This window comes from Nyctereutes procyonoides, unplaced genomic scaffold (genome assembly GCF_905146905.1).
Source record: "Nyctereutes procyonoides isolate TBG_1078 unplaced genomic scaffold, NYPRO_anot_genome, whole genome shotgun sequence".
Lineage (NCBI taxonomy): Eukaryota > Metazoa > Chordata > Mammalia > Carnivora > Canidae > Nyctereutes > Nyctereutes procyonoides.
In genome coordinates this window covers 11,977,571-12,001,142 of record NW_026575122.1, presented here as the reverse complement: position 1 = coordinate 12,001,142, position 23,572 = coordinate 11,977,571, and the positions used below count along the sequence as shown (strand labels likewise).

General features: G+C 36.8%; 1 protein-coding gene across 2 annotated transcripts; it reads right to left on the bottom strand.

Annotated features, from left to right (window-relative positions):
• Positions 1-6,617: 6,617 nt before the first annotated feature.
• Positions 6,618-23,210, bottom strand: PLRG1 (pleiotropic regulator 1). Of its 2 annotated transcripts, none has more exons than XM_055336654.1 (15): positions 23,081-23,210; positions 21,650-21,756; positions 20,481-20,623; positions 19,731-19,784; positions 18,836-18,929; positions 18,559-18,646; positions 16,055-16,156; positions 14,976-15,068; positions 12,811-12,960; positions 12,621-12,722; positions 11,957-12,059; positions 11,112-11,220; positions 9,997-10,136; positions 9,077-9,270; positions 6,618-8,384 (listed from the first exon to the last, which is right to left on the bottom strand). In XM_055336654.1, exons 1-15 carry the CDS (start codon positions 23,087-23,089, stop codon positions 8,325-8,327), a joined length of 1,548 nt encoding a protein of 515 aa, XP_055192629.1. In that variant the 5' UTR covers positions 23,090-23,210; the 3' UTR covers positions 6,618-8,324. The 2 variants fall into 2 exon arrangements, with proteins under 2 accessions (XP_055192629.1, XP_055192630.1); XM_055336655.1 differs by lacking the exon at positions 23,081-23,210 and adding an exon at positions 21,293-21,364 and having other exon boundaries at positions 21,650-21,736.
• Positions 23,211-23,572: the final 362 nt, after the last annotated feature.

Below are 23,572 nucleotides of genomic sequence, written 5' to 3'. Positions count from 1 at the left end.
CTACTGTATTCTTTGCAGAGAAGCGTATTATTTATTTTTACCGAAAAATATGTATTAACCAGTCCTCTACTCATGAACAGATGCTTTTAGACCAAAGGGTGTATATTAAAGGGGTCTATCATCTGGCCTGATGATGATGACGATGATGATGATGACGATGATGGTGATAGTCCACACATATGAAGTGCTTAATATTCGTTGGGCACTGGAGTAAGCCTTTTTACATAGATCATGCCTTTTAATTCTCCCAAGTACCTTATATATTGGGTAAATAATTTACACAAAGTCGTATAGCTACTGTAACCGGCAACACAGAGACTGTGCCTTGAACAATAGGCACTTCTATCTCTCTTAGAGAAGCCACTAACTACGCAGAGTGAAAAGAACTATTAGCCCAACAATTTTCTGAAGTGGGTTTAGCACACATATAGCCAGCTACTGTAGCCTAGAAATTTTTAGTCCTGGTGTATGACCTAGAATCTCACAGTAGCTTATTTCAGTTGTTTCTACTGGTTGGTTGGTTGGTTGGTTGGTTTTCTGCAATCATAGCCTAATATAAAAATTTTACCCTATGCCAAGGGGGTGAATTTTGCTGAGTAAAAATCATATCGCAATCTAACCTTTTTATAACAATAATAAACTCTAATTATATACCAAATAGCCTTTGTTCATCTGCTAAATAATATTATTGCTTAGTCTGGTCCCAGGATTTATCTGATGGAAGCTACATGAATCATGGTAAGTTAGTTGTCCAGAAGAAAGAAATCAGATTCTGTAAGGGCTTTCTTTGCCAAAATCCTTAAATCGCATATAGGTACCTAGAGAATTGCATATAGGTATCAAAGAGTCTTTTCTAAGAAGTGATTAAACTTGTTCTCTGTAAAATCTTGTATGCTTTCCTTAAAGTTAGCCATAGGCTAAAATAAATAAATAAATAAATAAATAAATAAAATAAAATAAAATAAAATAAAATAAAAGGGTCTATCATCTACCCAAGACCCGATCCCCTCTCAAAGAGGTATCGATGTTATTTCTTATATGTCCTTCAACATATATCTATGCATCTGGTATTTTATTGGTAAATTACACATTTAGATGAGTCTAAATAAATGTTGCACTTAGACTAATGCACAGCTTTTTTATTGCAATACAATCCTGAGATTTTCCCGTATCAGAGCCCATACTAAATCTCCACATATAACCATATCTGTTTCAGAGCTGTCTCTTCTGTTCTGACTTAACTTTTTATTTTGAGTGTTTTATACCTAGTAGGACAGACATTCCCACCTCTTATGATTCTATTTCTCCAAAAGTTTCTTAAACATTTTGATATCGTTTATCAGATAACACTTGAGCACCAATTTGTAAAGTTATTCCAACAAAAGTTACTGAACGTCTGATTGGGATCACATTAAATTTGTATATTAATTTTATGGAAATGGTATATTTAAAAAGTTGTGGGTTTTTTCTTCCAGGGGCACAGTGGGTCTGTGTTTTCATTTGAAAACACTTTGGATGAAGTTTTATAGTATTTTATTCATTTATATAGAGTTTCCACACTTCCTGTTTGTGCTATAGGTTGTGTTCACGGTGTGAAAGTGGTTGTTTTTGTTTTTAAAGATTTTATTTGCAAGAGAGAGGGAGAGAGAGAGAAAGAGAGAGAGAGAGAAGAGGGAGGGAGTGCAGGAGCCAGGAGAGTGGCAGAGAGGCCAGCTCCCTGCTGAGCAGGGACCTGGATGCAGGACTTGACCCCAGGATCCTGTGATCACCACCTGAGTCAAAGGCAGAGACACTTAACCCACTGAACCACCCAGGCGTCCCATGAAAGTGGCTTTTTTTAGGCAACATACAGCAGTGCACTGCTGCTACCAAGGAAAACTCTTCATTTTCATGTACCGTTTACCTTGTGTGGAATCGTCTTACAGGGCACTTTCATTCATGTTAATGGTCTTTCTGTTGCTTACTTTATTTGCGCTATCTACAAATCATTATAATTTGATTTTCCTTGTTTCTTATTTTGTCTTATCCCATTAGTTCAATTAGTTCCCAGAACCACACTGAATTTTTAAAAATGAGTGCAGGCAACCTTTTTATTATTCTGGACTTTAATTATTCCTGTGCCTGCTTCTATACCCCTCTGTGAAGAATGATTTAATGCTCCTTCCTAGTAATTATTCTGTAGGGAATTATTGACATGTGTCCCCCATTCTTTCAGAAGTCTGGTGTGACATTTCTCCCGAATCCTGTCAAATAATCTTTCTGCATATCATTAGCGTGATGATCCTGTGTATCTAAACTATTTACAACAAAAATGATGCCTAACATTTAACCACTGTTGCATTTGCTGAAAATGGAATCATGCTAGGTCAAAGTCTTATTTTTTCCTATTTCTTTACAGCCAAATGATGTGAAGTTTCCACATCTCTCGCTTCTTTTTCATGCAGAGCGCAAGATTTCCCTGACCCTGTGGTAGTCTGGCCCTTGACTCTGGGTATGTGGGTATGTGGGCAAGATGTGAGTCCCCACAGACTAGAGAGTGGCTGCCCCACTGCGGTTATCCCTGGGGGAACAGGCTAGCTCTGCAGTGAGGTGCAGTGAAGCTCCCAGCACCTCTCATGCTTCTTTAACTCAGGTCCTCATTTTGGGTGGGGAGTCTAATATTCAAAACCTGCTTATGATAGTGTCTTATTAAAATTATCTTGTCCAAGTTAACAGAAACTTTTTTTAAAAAAAAAGTTTATTTGAGGAATCTCTACATCCAGCAGAGGACCCAAACTCACGATCCCGAGATCAAGGTCACAGTGGCTTCTGACGGGCCAGTCAGGTGCAGGCACACTTACTAGAAATCTGATTGAGGGTGTGCCTATCGTGTGAGCCCAGATGAAGGTGCTCAGCTTTGGGGTCTGAGCCAACTGCAGTCTCATGGAATTTCTCAGGATACCCTAGGCTACTTGCTCAGTTTCAGGTGTCAGTCCAACCCTATTAAGAGGCCCAGCTCTTTTTCATCTCCCAGAGACCAAAGCAGCTGAGGTAACAGAACCCTAGACGTAATTCCGGTCTAGTTCATCTAGTGACAGCGTAAGACCAGGTTCATCTATTCATTCCCCGCTCGTCTCTCTGCTTAAACTGTCCCCATCCTTCTACCTACAGTCCAAGACTGAGTTCCTTCACAAAAACTGCCTTCCAGAACACGCTATCCTCCCCCTCCTGGGGCACTCACAGGAGGTAACATCCATTTAACATTTCATTTTATGATTCTGGTGGAAAGAAATTTCTTATGTTCTTATTCAGTCCTTACACAAGCATTTCATATTCTGTTCCCTGCTTAGAATTCAGCTGGGGGAGTAGATACCACACACCATGATTTCGTTATCTTCTACAATATTATTAAATGTGTATGAACTTAAAAAAATATTCAATAAATATGCAAGTATCAAGTCAGTAATTTTCTCTCCTCCTAAAATCTTCACTAGATGATAAGAATCTAAGTAACAGATATCAATGTACAAATGTGCATTTCCTTAACTCGAAAGTAAATTTAGACAGATGATGGATAGAAAAATAGATGGTAGATGGATAGGTAGATACATAGATTTAAAAATATTTGTATTCAGCATCAAATAGTGGAAAGATATATGGACTGAGGCCATTCCTAACACAGATGCTACTTTTGGCTAACTAACAATGCTGTCAAGTTCAAGACTTGACAGTTTCAAAAGAAACATAAATATTTGCTTTACTCTTCCCCTAAAGTTCCCTTTAAATCAATGGAAAGTCAATTCCTATGGGAATTAATGAGAAATTATAAGATAGTGTCATTTCCTAGTAAAAGAAATGGAACAGAGATTAAAAAAAACAAACAAACAAACAAACAAACAAACAACCCTTGGGTTCTCCCACTGGCTTCCCCTGTCATGCTTTGAGCCCACTAGGCTGATCCTGCAAACTGTAAAATGGGAATATTAGTCCAACTTCTCAAAAATCTCGAGGGATCACACGCAGTCGTAGACAAGACAGCTCAGTGTAAAATATAAACATACAAGGCGTCATTGACGTAAGACTATGACTTTATCAGATCCACTTCTCTTCTTTAGCCTGAGTCCGGTAATCATGTTTTTCAATATTTTGTGTTATAAAAAATGCATACACATTTCTCACACAAACAAGCACATTTATGGCATAAATTCTTAAAATTAGAATTTCTGGGTTGAAACTTGTGAAAGTTCTCAGCACTGCATTTTCTGGATCAGCAAAATAGAAAATTTTTTTATACCACCTCTACATCTATTATTACCACTTTTTTAAACTTTGACATTTTTATTGGTGAAAACTATAGGTTTTATCGTAGTTTTAAATTTGGGGTTAAGTACATTTGAGTATCTTATGTGAGGCTACCTTAATCATATATGTAATTATCAATTTGTATTTGGGTCTAATTCTGGACCCCACCCCACCCCACTGTTCAGGTAGCTAATACTGTATTAGTTCCCTCCCTCCCTTTTTGTGCTTTCAGGATTATCTTAGGTGTTCTTGCTTTTAAAATTTTCTATGGGGCAGCCCCGGTGGCCCAGTGGTTTAGCGCCGCCTTCAGCCCAGGGCATGATCCTGGAGACCCGGGATCAAGTTTCGCATTGGGCTCCCTGCACGGAGACTGCTTCTCCCCTGTGTCTCTGCCTCTGTGTCTCTCACGAATAAATAAATACTTTTTTAAAAAAATAAAATAAAATTTTCTGTAAGAACTAGGAATCAGCTTTAGTTCTAAAATATATATTTAATAGGTAATTTTATTGGGATTGAGTTAATTGGATAGAATTAAAAGTTTCTTCACACAGGACTTGCACATTTCTTTTTAACTGTATTAATCTTGTTGCCATTTTATACAAGTTTTTTTCATTAAATCTGTTTATTGATTTCTGAGTGCCGGTTCTGTACCAAGCCCTTAATGAATGTATCTATTGTTTTTAATAATTTTTCAATTAATTCTTAGATTATCCAGGTGTATAATCAAATTATCTGCGAACAATCATTTTATATCCGTGCTTTCCAGTTACCATACCTCTACATCTTCTAAGACTTCCAGAAAAGTTAGGAGAGTCCAGAAGTCTTCTTTAAAAAGCTGAACATGGATGTGGGCATCCCTGTCTTGTTACTTACATTAATAGGAATATCTTTAGTATTTCCCAATCGACAACTGATCATTAAGGTAGAGTAGTTGTATTTAACCAAGTTTTAAAAATATCATCTGTCTATAGTAATAGTTTAATGAAGTATGGATTTCAAATTATATTGAAATGTCCCTTTACCATCTATGAAAATGTTTTTTCTCCCCATATAATCCAATATGGTGAATCATATTATTTCCTAATAATCCAACTTCCTTGCACTTTTAGAATACACTTAAGTGCTGCTTGACTCTTTGCCTTTAGAAGTGATTTTCCCAACAATATTCACGCAAGCAAGATGAAATCATTTCATTTGTGCATCATTGGACTTGGATATTTTTGATATAGTCACATTTTAGAACATAAAAGCTCTTTAGATCCTATAAAAATTTATAGTGCATTGAAATTAGAATTCCACTTTAAAGCTTAATGCACTTAGAGATGTGTGCGGGTGGTAGTGGGAGGGGTTAATTCCTTGACAAACTATTTCATCTAGGATACTTTACTTAGGTTTTCCCTATCTTCTGGAATCAGCCATATATTTTTACTTGAAATTAACCACTTTCGCTTTTTAAATATAATGGCATGGAATTCGACAGAATTGTCTCGTCTCCCCTTTTGCTTTTGTTAGGATATGTATGATTCTTCTATTTAATTGGTTTATCTAGTTTCTACTTTATATGCCCCCCCCATCACTATTCAGGCTTACTCTGTATCTTTTTTACCTATCTCCTGTCAACTCCTTCATGCTACTTAGATTTCTTCCATTTCTCTAAGAATGTTTAACACATTTGATTATTTTGGGACCGGAGTCAGTTGAGAGAATGGGAAGTGAGGAACATGGGAAGTTATGAAAACTCAGGGAGTTCGGCTATAAAAGAGAATAAGTGCATAGTTAGAAGGGAACATTAGGTCTCGTGATGCTGTACATCTGAAATTGTTCTGAGGTGGGCAGAGCTCATCCTTTGCAACAGGAGGCAGAAAGCATGAACTATAGGAAGGTGTGTCATGACCACTGTTAATGGTCCACTTGAGGTATGTGGTTGTAAATGAAATAGTTCGGTTGGCACAGCTGCTGTCCTTCGGGAACATTCCACAGCTCAGCTGTACGTAAGACAGGCACTGCCAGAGACCCGGGTGTATCCTGGGCTGGGGTTCTGTCGAGTAGGTAAAACAAAAGAGCACATGCATGAAATTCTGCCTAAAATTCCATGGGGTTCATGAACCCATGTGGTAGATCAAATTTCTTCAAGAGGATTTGAGAACACCATGATAGCAGAAGCAGGGAAATGGACTTATCTTACATGCTATTCAGAATTCCATACATCTAATCCTAGGCAGGATAGCTTTCTCACCTCCTTGTACTAGCAGTCATTTCTTGTTGGCCTTTAGGGATGGGACCGTATCCACCTCTATTTTTCTCCTGTTAGAAGGTATATGAGAATCTCTCAGTGATGCAAGTGTAGTGGATTTTTCTTTATTTAAGTTTATAAAATACATGCTTATAGAAAATTAAAACATTATAGAAATATATAAAGCCAATCATGAAAGTTCTCCCACAATTTTACTCCCTCACAAAGCCACTGGTAACAATGTCGTATTACTATTCCTATATATATATATATATATATAGCATTAACAAATTATTCTACAAAAAAAAAAAAATGCTTCCACAACTTTTTTTAACCTAAGAGTAAAGTTTGGACATCTTATTAGTCCAGAGACCTTCCTCACTCTTAATGGATAGAAATAAATTGCATGAAGGTACCATAATCTATTAAATTAGTCCCTCATTGACAGGACATCTGAGCTAGTTTCATTGAAGAGCAAAGGTACAGTAAACTTCTGTACACTTGTCAGATTATTCCTATTGGCATTTTTCTAATCTTTTTAATGAAGTTTGCCAAATGGTTCGAGCATTTTCAATATACTCTGAACCCCCCGCCCTTTGAAGGTTATAAAATTATCCTCCCACCTACAGCATGCAAGATGGGATATGTATAATTTAGAAAGGTTTATTCAAACTTATGGTGTGATTTTTAATTAGAAAAAAAATATCTATCATCAATTGTTCTTGTAATTGTTGTTTTCTACCTACAGAAAGAGAAGGTGGACAAATTTTCTTGACTGATGGGGAGTCAGGATCCTAAGGGCAGGGTTTAGAAAACTCATATTTACAGGGAATAGGTATCAGAAACTTAAATAACACTTTTCCAGAAAGTCTTCAAAAGACTGCAGCCCATGCCACAGCTTCAAATACCACCAGTGGTATCTTATTAATTTCTTCAGGTTTTGATACCTATGTTGGTATCCAACTGCTTGTTGGATAAAATCGAACTCCAAACATGAGCTTTCTCCTCCACCAGCTGTACTCATTACTCAACTGCAGCAGACAATTCTTTGCTCCTAGAACACATCCTAGTTTCACAAGTCTGGTTTCATTCACTGTACGCCCCATCTTAGAATACTAGTTTCCCTCTCTGGCCTCTCAAGGCTCAGCTCAAATACCCGAATCTGAAGTCTTCCACAATGCTCTCTGGAAAAGAGCGATGGTCTTTTCCTCTGTGGGACTCCAATACAGCATTCTGTAATACGCTAACTAGGGTCTTGGAGGACAGATTCACCTTAGTCTATTTCCTGAACTGTATTCAATAGTGCAGAACTTTGTAGAATATGCACTCAAAAACTGTTTCTGGAATAAACATACAAAAGTAAGACTTCAATCCCTTAATCCCTTTAGTCACAGATACTAGTTTTTAAAGTAAAAAAAATAAAAATAAAACCCAAATGCAACTGCTCCCTTGAAACAAGTCCTTATTATAGTAAGCAGTTTTTTAAGTATTTTTTAAAAGGGTATCTTTTAATAAAACTGACAAAGTATTCTATCTTTAGGATACTTATGTTCAACAAACCTACATATGCTTGATACCTGCATCTTACTTCCTAGGACCTCAATTTTTTATTTTGGAAAAAAAAAAAAACAGGAGGGAGGGGCAGTTTACTGTAAAATATGAAGCAGGAATCATTTAAGCATGTGAGTTTCTGCTTTATATTCCTAGCCAGAGCACAAAACGACTGGATATCCTCATCAACACCAAGCTTATTCTTTAAAAACAACAACAACAAAAAAAAAATGGGAGCCACCATGAAGAAAATGCCATATTAAAATCTCTTTCTCTTGATAATTTCTGGCTTCCAGCTGACTGGATGAGTTTCTTCTGTCTGGAAACAGAAAATTAAGTAAGTTAAAACAAAGTATTATTATTATTATTTTTTTTTTTTTAGGGGGCAGGGGTTACCTTTAATGCTGCATTTTGTGCCAAATCCCTATGATGCCCTGTCCCTGAGTATCCCTGCCCACCCTCCCCCCATAAACAAAGTATTATTAATTGGCTTTATATTGATAACTCTCTTTCTAACAAAATAAGGCATCTGTTCTAAATTACATTGGTTGACATTACATATTTAGCAGTTCTTTAACAATTTTAGGAATAGCTGACAAATTAGTGACATTATCTGAACTAATAAAGGATGAATGGGTTCACTACAAATTCAGTTTGTGGTTTTTCATCTCGAATAAAATTGCTACTTAGGTAACCGAGTAATACCAAAGCTTACGATTTTAGAATTAATTTGTATAGCAATTTATTTGTGATTATTCTCGATGTAAGATTTTCCCAATAACTACAGTAAGTAGGGATAAAATTAAAACAATTTATGGTTTCGCTGGTATCAATGGGACTAATATAGAAATCTACGAGCAGATACTACTCGAGATGATAAATACTTCAATACTATAAAGATTATTTTCTCTTCTGAAAATTTCAGTATATTTAAAATGAGAAAAACACTCACAAAATTATGGTATGGTTGATTTATTTTACTTCAAAATGCATGTGAAATAGAGAACTTACCGCAGTATCATCCTCTTTATACACTTTAATTGTTTTATCAGCTTCAGCTGTTAGTAACCGACTTTCAGACTGATCAAAAGCACAAGCAAATATTCCTGATTCACTGTCCAAAGATCCGGGCTGCACAGCTGCATGAACTCTCTGGAAATTGTAGCCAGTTCTCCAGTCCCAAAGATGCATAGTGCCATTGTCAGCTTAAAGGAAAAAATCTAATTAAACTTGGTATCCTTTAACAATTCTGCTTGACAAACATTTAAGCACCATCTAGGAGTCAAGCACCATGACAACAAAGATTAAATAAAGTTCTAATACAAGACACAGGCACTGGGCAGCCTGGGTGGCTCAATGGTTTAGCACCACCTTCAACCCAGAGCATGATCCTGGAGACCTGGGATAGAGTCCAGTGTCAGGCTTCCTTCATGGAGCCTGCCTGCTTCTCCCTCTGCCTGTGTCTCTGCCTCTCTCTGTCTCTCATGAATAAATAAATAAAATCTTAAAAAAAAAAAAAAAAGAAGACACAGGCACTCAAGCTTCTCTTAATATTGGTGTGTCTACTTTCATTTGTGCTTAATTCAGTAATTATAGAGCCCAAAAAGCACCACAAAATGATACCTAGTTCCAGAACACAACAACCAAAATTTAGGTAATTCCCAGCATGAATACGTTAGATTTATCATGTAAGAACTCAAAGAAAACTAAACTATGAAATATGCTGCATGTATTACATGTATGCATAAACACATATATGAACAACATTCAAAAACACACTACTCAGGCAAGTTCTGTTGTAATACTTAGGTGGGATGACTTAGAAATTTTAAAATGAAAAAAAAGAAAAAAAAATTTTAAAATGTTTATTCATTTACTAAAGGAAAAAAATGACAGCCTAAAACATATTTATTATTAAAATCTTATTTTACCTCCAGAAACAAGCACTCCATCAGAATTCACTGTCAATGTATTAATAATAGCATTATGACCAGAAAGGTTTTGAATAAAACTTCCATCAGGGAATTTCCACTGTTTTATATTATCTGGGGAGCCAGATGCAAACGTATAACTGAAATAAGATGAAAAGGAGATCAAGTTAAATAAAATAAAGAATTCAAAAAAGCCTTTTACGGTTGTATTCTATACGTGTGCTTATGGATCTATAGTTGTAGCAAAATATTATTTGTCATACCAAGAGATAAAAATACAAAGACATTTATTCCAAGTCAAATCAGATCTTCAAATTATTTAAATGTCCTAGATTAATGTTTTTCATTTCCCCAGTGCTCTACACTGAGCTAAAGAAATAAATGTACAAACCTCTAAATTCACATTGAGGGCAAGGGGTTATGAAGCTATTTTGGACAGAGCAAGAGAGGGAGATAGAGGGGACTACAGGAAGAACGAAAAAGAAGGAAAGAAACAGAGGGCAAGAGGAAGAGAGAGAAAAAGGAACTGGAGGAGAGGAAGAAAGGGAGTAAGGAAGACAGAAAAAGGGAGGAAGGAGGGAAGAAATAATGGATAAGGGGGGGGGTAGACAGAAATATCAATGTGACGAGAAAAGCGTCAGGCTGATGTGATATAAGAGACAGGCTGTGATATTATGCTCCACCTCTATGGACACCCTGTATGTTCACGGGTCCTACTATTTTTTTTTTCTATGTATACTATTTCCTCCTTTATGAATTAAACTATTCTATGTACATCTCAGTATAAACGTTTCTGTCAAAACATTAAATCCATCTTCTACTAAACATTAAATCAAAAGCCTCTACTTTGACGTGCAGCTTTTAGCCATGATTTATTCATATTGTCTCATCTGACACTATCATCTTTCACCTTGTAGAAAATTTTCTTCATCATTTATATAGGTCATGAAGCAAACTACTATACAGGAAAAATGAAAGAAATCCATGTTTGTAAGTGGCACAGGCCTGGAAATAACAGTGGTTAAAGGACTACCAGGTAGTAATAATGCTGGTATTTCCATATTTATACTAAAAATTGAAGAAAAAAGAAAAGCTAATTAGGAAAATACACTTACTGTCTTGGATGTAAAACCACAGCCCTGACCGATTTTTTGTGGTTTGTTAATGTGACTCTTGTTTTTCCAGCCACCAAATCCCATAATCGTATTGTAGTATCATGACTTCCTATAACGAAAATACACATCCACAAAATACACATCAGGAAAAATAATGCAAAAATTAAACACAACAATGTATGAATCAGTCTTCTGTAGACATATATATATATATCTATTAAATGAAAGTCATACTAACTCCTGCCTAATTACTTTACAGTTCTAAACTTTTAGGTTGGTTTTAAATTTAATTCTTAAAAAAATGCAGTAAATAATTGAAGCATTGTCCAGTGAACAGCTGGAACAAATGTGAGTAACAAATAAAGCAAATACATGAAGTTACTCCTTGGAGGGGAGGGGGAAGGAAAAACCTGAACGATTCTTAATTAACAAACTACATCAAGTAAAGAAATTATTTTCTGGTCTCAGAGTGAAGGTGTATTATTAATCTTACTATATAAGCAAAACCAAACTCAAACTAGCTCTAAAGGTTATTGGTCTCTATTTTGTCTTTTGACTTCAATTTCCTAAACAAGTAATTTTGATACTATGAAACAATGTCTGAATGTATCTAACAGCACTATTTTCTAGTCAGACATCACATGATACTGTGTAAGATACATTCTATGATATGTAAAGGGTATGAGATAAAAACCAAATGAAATGTTACCACAGTAAGTTTCATATATGCACAGAAACAATGTATCTACAAAAATGAAGAGTCATAGTGAATATGAAAAGTATATGTATAATCATAATGCATTTATAATCAAATATACTGTAAACTTAAAAAGTATCAATCATACCAGTAATAATTTGTGGTTCTGCAGCTTGACATCTCACTGTAGCAACTGCATTTGTATGTCCAGATAATGTGTGTACACTGGCTTTAGTTCTCACATCCCAAATCTATAAAAACACAAGGGACACACTGTCAGAGAAAACAGGCATTCATATCTCAGACAGGTAAGTGAACCAATTCAAGGCTGGGAATTTACTAGACAACTGTGTCTGAATGTAATGAAAAATTGTTTAAAAGAAAGATTATGATCTGTAAGCTGGCTGGGGAATATAGACAGAAGGCAGCTGACAGGAAAAAAAAGACCCAAAAAACTAAAGGATCAGGGTACTAAAAGTGTAAGAATGGGTACAATAAGACTACTGAAGGAAAAAGCTAATGGAAAATGTTGTAGTGATGGAAAGGAACATGTGAGTGTCCCATTTCAGAAGCAGGGCACTCCCAGTGATAAACATGAGGCCACAGAACTGAAAATGAAGGTGGAAAAACACATGAGCCAAGAAACAGAGACCAGGCTATTGCAAGTCAAGGCAACTATCTTTAATTCTCTAATAAGTAAATGCATGACTCTATTACCAAATATGCATGCAACATATTTACAAATATATGACTCCATTACCAAATAAGATGCGATATATTTACAAATAAACACAAAACTCTATTCCACTTACCCGTGCAGTTGAATCTCGACTACAGGTTACCAGCACATCAATTGTTGGGTGCAAATCCAAACCATACACTGCACTTAGATGTCCATGATAGTGTCTTATAACCTAAAAATAAAGGGGAAAGTTAAAATCTCTATAATTATAAAGAAAAACAGTGATTCACTATGTTTTAAATCCTTAACTCTAAGCTTACCTTATTATATTCAAGATCCCAGCATTTGACTTGTTTGTCTTCTCCACAGGAAAACAGGTAAGGGCTCCGCGTGCTTACTATCACACCGCGCACTGTACTGATGTGCCCAGTTAATGACAGTTTTAATTTGCCACTAGCTAAGTCCCAGATCTGCAATCAAAAAATATTTAATTTTTCTTCATTATTCCAAAGCAAACTTTTAGAATCTTAATGTTAAAATTAAGTGTTCAAAAAGTGAAAGTTGTAAACACAGAAAAACTTTAAAACTTGCAAAACAATCTCCCATGATCTCCTCTGTTAAGCAGGGAAAACACAGAATTAAAAAGCATGTTCAAACTGGGAATATATTTATAATAAGTGACAAGTCAGACTGAGAAAGACAAATACTAGGTGATTTTACTGGTATGTGAAGTCTATAAACAAATAAAAATAAAAACCAAGCTCACAGATACAGAGAACAGATCAGTGGTTGCCAGAGGTGGGGGTGGGAGTGGGGGAAATGAGTTAAGAGAGTCAAAAGTGCAAACTTCCAGTTACGAAATAGGTAAGTCATGGAGATATAATGTTCAGCCTGGCAACTACAGTTAATACTACTGCACTCAACATTTAAAAATTCTCACTATAAGAAAAAAAATTCTGTAACTACACATGGTGATAGATGTTAACTAGATTTATTGTGGTGATTTCACAATATACCAATATATTGTATCATTACATTGTATATCTAAAACTAATAATATTGTATATCAATTATACCTCAATAAAAAACATATACATGTCGAAAAAACTTAACAGCTTTACTAGGAATCCCACTATAAGTTTTTGTGCGGTTTTTAGAAGATTAGGTAACCATTTCTGCTTAACGTTAGTAGATAGATATCGTATTTATTTATTTATTTATTTATTTATTTATTTATTTATTTATTTATCTATTTGACTTATTTCTTTATTCTTGAGATATAGAGAGAGGCAGAGACACAGGCAGAGGGAGAAAGAGGGAGAAGCAGGCTCCATTGCAGGGAGCCTGATGTGGGACTCGATCCTGGATCTCTAGGATCACACCCCAGCCTAAAGGCAGCGCTAAATGCTGAGCCACCCAGGGATCCCCACAGATATTTTTAAAGATACACGATCAATGTGTTAAAAAAGGATCCTGTAATACCCTGCAAATATCAAGTCACCCATTTTGGAAAATATTTGTACTTTGGGTGTCAATTACAAAAATCTTGGACCCATTAATTCCATTACTGGGGATCTGTCCAACAAAATCATTTAAAATATGGCAAAAAGCTTTAGGCACAAAAATTATATAGCATTACTTGTGATAGTGAACACCAAGAAACTAAAAACTTTGATGTCTACCAATAGGAAAATAGATTATAGAATATCTGATTGTGAAACCATTTAAAAAGACGTTCATTTTTTCACAAAAATATGCCTCTGATATGTTAAGTGGGAAAAAAGCAGAGTACAAAATTATATAACACTCAAGAATTTTTATTTATGTATTTTCTTTAAGATTTGAGAGAGTGCACATGTGCATGGGGATGGAGGGTGGGGAGGACAGCAAAAGGAGGAGGAGGGAGCCTTAAGCAGGTACGGTGCTGAGTGCAGAGCCCGATGCAGGGCCTGATCTCATAACCCTGAGATCACAACCTGAGCTGAAGCCAAGAATCAGTTGCTTAACTGACTGTACCATCCAGACACCCCCATCATGATTTTTTAAAGATACACATTTATACACAAGGAAGAAAGCTCAGAAGGAAATGTAATGACACATATGCATGGAAGTAAGTACTAAAAAGAAATTCGTTCAAATTATCTGACAGTGTTCAATTACATATGGGTCTGTATTCTTTTGTACTTTTCTATATTTTCCACATTTTTTATATATGAGTAAGCTTTAAGTTTGTAGCCAGAGGAGAAAAAAATATCAAGAAATTAGTGGTAGTCAATATGTTCAGTTTGGAAAAGCCTGTTATTTAAATACCACTTTCCAAACATACTTAATTGGAACACTGAATAGATAAAGATAATAAATTTTACTCCATACTCAGGTCTCAGAAATCAGAGAAACTACAACAGCAATTCCCACCTCAGAAATAAAAGATTAAAATTACGTAGTAAATACAAAGTTGTATTTTTTTCTTCCTCCTTCCTATTACCTTTATAGTTCTGTCAGCAGATCCAGTTACAAACCACTGATTTCCAGGTTCCACAGCAATACAGCGAACCCAGCCAAGATGTCCACTGATCACCTGTATAAAACAAAAATTAGAATGGGTGGACTCATTACACTAGTTTGTTCAACTTCAACTCATTACATGTAAGTCAAGTTTGAAGAGCCCCTCTTCATATCTTCAAATACATTTATAAAATTACTTGACACTTAGATTTTAAAATTATAAATTACCTTCAATCACAGTAAATACATATACAAGCTATGATATACCTATACAATAGAATATTTACTCAGCAAATAAGAGGAATATATTAATACAACTTGGAGGGCCCTCAAAGGCATTAAGCTGAGGAAGGAAGTCAGTATTAAAATGTATATACTGTATAATTCCATTACATAACAAAATTGAGAAAAATCCCACAAAAATAGTATGAAAAACAAATGAACAGCTGCCAGGGGTAGGGAAAGTTATAAGTATAAAGGAGTTTTTTGAGCTGATGGAACTTCTTTATACTGAGTGTATAAAGAAGTGATTACCCAAATTTATAATTTATACATCTATTAAAATTTATTTGGTTGGTTTACCAAAAGAAAGTCTACTTTAGTGTATAATTAGAAAACTAAAATTTAATACATATATTTAATTATGTGTAGCTATAGTTTTCCTACTACATACATTTCATTTTAGATCTGGTATATTTTGAATCACTTTAATTTACTATAATTAAAAAGATAATCAGTAGGGCTAAAGAAATAGCATTGTATGTTATTTTTCCTCCTGGGATTCATATTAAACACTTCAAACATGTAGAAAAATTATTTCATCTGTTCTCCATGTTTAATAGCTTTCTGGCAATATTTTATATAGGAAACACACACATAGCTTTTACTTAAAAGTCTTCACGTCTTTTAAGACTGCCTGATACCTTCCCCCCAACCCATCTCAGATCACTTTATCAGTTCTCATATTCAATCTTTTTCCTCCTGATTCTATTCCTTGGCTCTTAGTAACTGGAAAGCAATCAACATTCCTGTAGTGGAATAAAATACAGATTCACTCACCCTGTAGAGTTTCCATGGTGGGTGCCACTGGGGTTTGGGCATTGTAGGGGCTTTTTTAGCCATCAGTGCAGAGTTCTTAGCGTTGCCAGCCTCCATAACTGCCTACAAACAGAACAGATTATGTTACTGTTAAAGGCATCATACCTAACTCTGCGTGTTAATTCTAAAAAGAAAAACTCAAAAAGGGGATTTATGAGGGTTTTTTTTCCTTAATTGAAGAGGAAAAGACAGTTAAAATGTTTGAATCACTAGAAAATGTTTGCATAACTAAGACTTCTAATCAGAACTGTTATTTTCTGTATGTTAACTTTAATTTTAGAAATAAAAAAAAATCTCAGAGGCTCAACAGTACATAACATAACATTATGCATGGGTTCATAAACCCTGCTCTGCTAATTACTAGCTGACTGGTAAAACTTACATAACCTCTGTGCTTGCTTTGTAAAATGGAAATAACACTGCCTACCTCAGACAATTACTGTAAAAATATTGTTACACTCTGTAAATGCTCTATGTAAGCTCCTATTATTATCTGAGTAATTTTAAGTGGATTGTCACTGCCTTTCATTGTTGTATTTTAACATTATCTCAACTTAATAGCAAAAAGAGAAACTAATTAGCTTCCAAAAAATATTTAATACTTTCATTTTTATTAAAATTCAATTAATTAACATACGGTGTATTACTAATTTCAGAGGCAGAGTTCAGTGATTTATCAGTTGTATACAGCACCCAGTGCACATTACATCATGTGCCCTCCTTAATGCCCATCACCCAGTTACCCTCCTCCCTTCCAGCAACGATCAGTTTGTTTCTTGTGATTCAGAGTCCCTTATGGTTTATCTCCCTCTCTGGTAACATCTTATTCTATTTTCCCTCCTTTCCCCTATGATCTTTTGTTTCTTAAATTCCATATATGAGCAAGATCATATAACTGTCTTTCTCTGATTGACTTATTTTGCTTAATGTAAAACCCTCTCATTCCATCCACATCATTGCAAATAAGATTTCATTTTTTTGGTGGCTGAGTAATATTCGATTGTACATATACCACATCTTCTTTACCCACTCATCTGTCAATGGACACCTGGGCTTTTTCCATAGTTTGGCTATTGTAGACGCTGCTGCTATAAACATAAGGATGCAGGTGCCCCTTTGGATCATTACATTTGTATTTTGGGGGTATATACCTAGTACTGCAACAGCTGGGTCTTAAGATAGCTCAATTTTTAACTTTTTGAGGAACCTCTAAAGTTTTCTAGAGTGGCTGCACCAGCTTGCATTCCTACCAGCATCCCTGTCTCCACAGCCTTGCCAACATCTGTCATTTCCTGACTTTTAATTCTAGCCATTCTGACTGCTGTGAGGCGGTATCTCATTGTGGTTTTGATTTCTATTTCCCTGATGCCAAGTGATGCTGAGCATTTTTTTTGTGCCTGTTGGCCATTTGTATGTCTTCCCTGAAGAAATGTCTGTGGATGTCTTCTGCCCATTTCTTGACTGGATTAATGGTTTTCTGGGTGTTGAGTTTGCTAAGTTCTTTCTAGATCTTGGAATACTAGCTCTTTATCCGATAAAACATTTACAAATATCTTCTCCCATTCCATCTGTTGTCTTCTGGTTCTGTTGACTATTTCCTTTGCTGTGCAAAAGCTTTTTATCTTGATAAAGTCCCAACAATTCATTTTTGCCTTGTTTTCCTTGTCTTTGGAGATAAGTTTAAGTATTATTTTAAGAGGTATCCTGGCTGATGTACCATCAACTGTTAGCAACCAGCCATCCACCCAAAAAATACTTAAGTCCATAAAGTTCCTGCCCTCAAGAAGCTTGTATTTCACCTCCTCCTAAGGAGGCAAAAACCATGGGCAGGGATTTGTGAATAGAGGCAAAAGAAGAAATGTAGTGGGAATACCACAAATTCACTCATTTAGCCTGCAGTGACTCAAGTGGCAGAATAAAATAAAGTAGGTACTTGAAGTTTTTCGTTTCATAATTACTCTTACCAGTAACGACATTAACTGGCATTTATTTACCAATTGATAAACTTCTACATTTCTAAACATTTTTAAGATACTAGTACAGCCCGTGAATATTACATTACTAAAGAACTCAATTCAAATTGTGTAAACCAACTTAGAGTTGAATAAAAAAAAGATTTTCGTATCTAACACATGCTAATACAAGTTACAGAATACCATTCTTTGTATTATTAACAGTGGGTAATAAAGAGCAACATCACACTATCTGCATCAAAATAATTATTAGATACAATGTGCAACAGACATAATTTAGAATTTTAAATTCTAAAAAAATATGCAAAATCACAAGCAACTTAAATTTTAGGGTTATGAAATACTAACTAGCTCACTCAGCTGCTGTTTAACAACAAGCAAAGAAAATTTTCATTTATTTAATATCTAACCTAAGACACTCGGGATAAAGGGAAATAAGACAAGTTCCAAAAGTTAGAAACCTGCAGTGTGATCTGACACAGAGAAACTTACTGAAGTCATCCCTGCAGGCTGTGAACGGTCAGAAGTCCCTGGATGTCGGTATTCACCTCCAGCAGGTGCACTACGATTTGCATCAACCCTGAGGCAAAAGATATATCACATTCTAAGTGACTGTCTCCAGTCATGTCTTATGCAGACCCAACTCTCTGAATTTTTGTAAGCAATGATAAAAAAAAATGTCACATATATAGAAATCTTAAAATGAGAAAAATACGTAAAGAACAAATTATGCTTTCAAAATCTTTGTAATTAGAAGAATACTTCATACCTGGTCTGAGAAGAAGGTAATGCCACAGCTAAGGACTGTGCAGCTGATTCACTTGGCATTCTTTGGATCTTAGTATCTGCTGTCAAAGCAACTCCTGTTTAAAAAAAAATCAATTCCCTTTAGTTGCTACGATTTCATTTATATCAGTTTAAAATAAAATACTGGAAGAAGAAAAATGATTATCTCTAGGTAGTCATATTACAAACATTTCTCATTTTGTGTCTTTTATTTCTAACTTTTTAATAATAAATAGAAGTTAAAACCGTATAACTCAAATTTGATTTAATCACAAGCAGTTTGGTATTAACATACCTAACACAGTAAAGTTAAATTTCTATCATCTTGGGATATTACCTTCAGATACAAAAATCAAGCAATTCCCAAACACTAACAATGTTTTAAGAATAAATGTAAATCACTAAACAAGAAGTACCAATTTGCCTGTACTTTCAATACGGTAAATCCTGTCTTCTAAAATTACTAGAACCTAGATATGTTAAGCTTTTTGTTCTACACTCCATTATACTAGTCACTCCATCTATGTACTAATCATCTACACACACAGCTAATAGACATTTCCATCACACTTGCTTCTATATTAACACTTCTTTCACTTTTGTAAGTTTAGTGATAACATGTCTGTTTAATCTCCATATTAGCCTGGAACAATCTTACTGTCTTTGAATTCCTAGCACAGCACCTGAAAAATCTAGGTGCTTAACAATGTTTGCTGAATGAACAGGTATGAAAGTGAATATGAGTTAATAACTCTCATCTATGCCTGGATGCCTGGGTACTGAGCTTATCTTGCATTTTACAGGCAATCAGAATCATAGTATTGGTTCATTCATGGAAACATCCTTAAGATATTTTCAGTACGTAATAGCTCGCTTACCAGGTCCTGGTGGATATGGATGTGTACCTGTCACCAAATATTCAACTTCTTGTCCTTTAAAAGGGAGAAGAATCATCATCATTATCATTGGCAAATTTACATACAAGTATGATCTCTTTTAACGAATGCTAAGTCACCAACTGAATTTCTCAAAATTTCCCAGCTAAACCAAAACCTCAGAACCAAGATATACTGATTTTTGTTTTGACTTCTGAGGACCATGTACACCTATTTCCTTGATCATTTGCTAATATGATGTCAAGAAAGCTTGTATAATTGTAATGGTGTGGAGAGAGATCATCCTATCAAGTAACAACCCCCACTCTGGTTTTTCTCCCATGCAAATGATTTTTCTGTGGAATCTTAGATTTAAAAAAAAAAAAAAGGAATCTTAGATCATCTTTATTCACTACAATTTTAGTGCTTAGAATCACCTTTCTGAATGACAGCCAAAACAGACGGTCTTTCCGTATATTACAAATTTTTCCTTTAGTCTCCACCTGTACATCCTAAGAATTTCTGCATTGTTATTGTATCACATTTTTATTTCCTGTAAGAAAAAATCCACCAACCAATAATCTCAACTCACTACTTCAATGAGGAAATCAAGACTTCCGTTGTAATACTGGTATAGTTGTTCAATAGGATATGGCTCTATTCAGTTTTCCTGGGATGGGCACTAAAACATTTCATTTTTTCATTTTGAAAATTCACATGTAAGTCCTGACATTTCTGATAATACATCCTCACCTTGATTGGCAGGATACTGCTTATGACCATACGAATCCGATGCATTCTGAGGACATTTCTCTTTAAAATTTTCTTTCGAAGTAGGCATGTGCAACACAGGACCATACTCATTACGCAGCTTGATTGCCATTTTCCGTTTGTGACTAAAAATTATGAACATAAGAATGTATCTTTGAGTGCTTTAAATATATTAGCCAAAAGAAATATAGACAGCCAAGAATACAAGTACTTAAATAGCTTAGGTTTGCCTAATCACGTAGAAAAAATTCTATGAAGTTTTTAAAGTTAAATAGTATTTTAAAAAGCTTGGAATTTCCAAGTGCATTTCCACACTTTTTTTTTGTTCCCAATCCACCACAGAGCATCCGTTAAGTCTAAGTAGCATTTTAATTTGTTAACCAATAAATATATAACCTTTCATGATAAATTACCAAGGGTCTGATTTAAAAACATATAGAAACTAATATATCCTTTTAAAAACCTCAATCAATACACTTTCCTTCAAATGTGTCAATATAAAAACACAGTAAAAGCTTCTATCATAACCTTTACTGGATGTATCTAAAAAGACCAATTAGAACTAATCAAAGTAGTTAATTAGTTCAATATTTTTTAAAGAAATGCACTTATATTAGTCTTAAGAACAGCTCACTTAATAAATTAAATATAAATGCTTGTCTTAGGAATTAAGTAGATTTTAAAAGAAGGGTAAAGGACAAAGAAGGAACACTGCACATAATGCAATCCCAGACTGGAGCTGGAGATGTAGAACCAAAAATATGCCACCACTCAAAAATCTTCATCATACTAACGAGAAAAGATGGGAGTAGAGGTACTGGCCAGGTACAATTTCAGCTCAGCAAGGCTCTGAGAGCAGCGGGAAGCTGAAAGCACATACAAAGTGATTGATTATAAAATAAAACACCTAAAAGGGACTCTCCTAATTACTGGGTATTTATAAATGCAATTAATTAATGGGGCTTTTATTGTGAAAGACAAGGCCAAAAAAAGTTAAATCAGCTTAAATCATGCCCAAACACCACTCATTACCGGACATCCTACGAGTGTTAGTATCACTCACTAAGCTTTAAAGGTTCCCCCTCTCCCTGCTCTCTTCCCCCAACATTAGAAGTTACATATTCCAGTAACTGAAAAGGAACAATACCTACCTCTCTTCATCCAAAGGCACAGGTTTTCCGTTATCAGCTACAAACATGTCATGGGTTCTCTTCAATGACCTGAACACAAGTGTGTGCACAGAATGTTTCTGTACCTCCTAAAAAGAAAGAACAGAATCACATATCTGGCTACAAATCACACACACCACAACCTAAATTAAGTCAAAGCAGTCATACACTTTACACGTTTAAATATGTAAAAAGCTTTGTACCACTCACCACAGCTATTTGTAGCAAGCGATAGAAGAAGTCAAGGTCAGAGAGGAGGAGGAAGCTCCTCAATGGCCAGAGCCCCAGGTATACCAATTAGCGATGCCTGAGCTTAGCCATTGATTCGAACAAGTATTTATTGAGTTCCTACTATGTGTCTGGCAGGCACTGTGCTAGAAGCTAACAAAAGAATGAGGACAAGGCAGCCATGGTCCCAGTGCTCAAGAGAAAACAAAAGATAAGCAACACATCTTTGATAAGTGCTGTGAAGGAAGCAAGCCGAGAAAGAACCTAGGATAGTTATGAAAGATCTCTCTGAGGTATTCCTTAGGCAGAAATTCAGCCTCGTGCAGAGCAGAGGTGAGAACAATCCAGGCAGAGAGGAAATGCCAGGTACACGGGGGTTGGGTGGCTGCAATGATGGCCGGAGCTGCAAGAGAACTGTGCATGTTCCACTGGAAGGTGGACTGTGAGGCTGGGATGAGGTTGCAAGGGTAGACAAGGTGCAGATTAGGTTAAGGATTTTTTTTTTTTAAAAGGATCACTGCAACAGTCTGCACTTTTGCTCTAGTGACATCTGGCCAGCGAAGGATTTTAAGCAGAAAAAAAAAAAAAAAAAACAACGCGATCAACTTATATCTTAAACAGATCAATTTTGCAGAGGGCGAAGAAATGGAAGCGAGAACACCAGCCAGGGAGCTAATGCACTCGTGCAGACGAAGGATGACGCCGGATCTGAATTAAGGCGAAGGCAGTGGGTCTGGACAAGGCTCCAGAAGTATTTCTGAGATGAGACGGGCAAGGCTGGCTAACGGTTTGATGCAAAACTTCAAAATGGCAGGTCTTCCTGGGGGCAGAGCTGGAGGAAGACCGCCCGCCTCAGGACACACAGCCCCTGACGCTGCTCTGCAGGCGGGGACCCCGCGGGGCCGGACGCGGCGCCTCGGGGGGCCCGGCCGAGACCGGACGCTCAAGAGCCGAATACGGACCGTGGGAACTCGGTCAGGCTTCGCGGCCGGGGGTAACGTCCAGCCAGGGCTCCCACCCGGCCTTCCTCTACCCCTGAAAACCTTCAGAGACCACCCGGCCTCGGCCACACAGCCCCCCTCCGCAGCCTTCACCATCCCCAAACCGCGAACACCCCCCCACGCCCGCCGCCAAGGAAAAACACCGCGGAAGCCTACGACCCCTCAGCACCAAGCGCCACCTTACCTCGACCATGATGCTGCCGTGTGACTCGCCGCTCCAACAGACAAGGGACGCCAGTCAGCAACACAGAAGCCGCCGCCACCGCCGCCGCCGCCGCGCAGTCCCTGCCGGAATCGAGCGCCCTGGCGCCGGAAGTGAGGCCTCCGCGCAGGCGCAGTGGCCGCCCGGCGGCCTTCTGGGATCGGGGGCGGGGCTTTCTCCAGAGGGGCGTGGCCTCGGCGAGGTGGGCGGGGCTCACCGGCGTCCCGGAGGAGGTCTTGGAAGAGCCTTCGGCTCAGACTTAAGTAGTTCGGTTCAGGGGTGTGGTTGTTAGCGCTGTGTCTCCCCAAGCTTAATCCTTTAATTTTATTTTTTCCCAGCGAACCCAAGGAGTCCGTTCTAGGGAGGGTCTGGAGAGAGCGAATCCCGGTCCGCGTCCAGCTCCCCTGATTGACGTCTCGGCTCCCGCTGCGCCGCGGGGCTGCCGGGCCTGGAAGCCAGTGGGCGCCGCTGCGG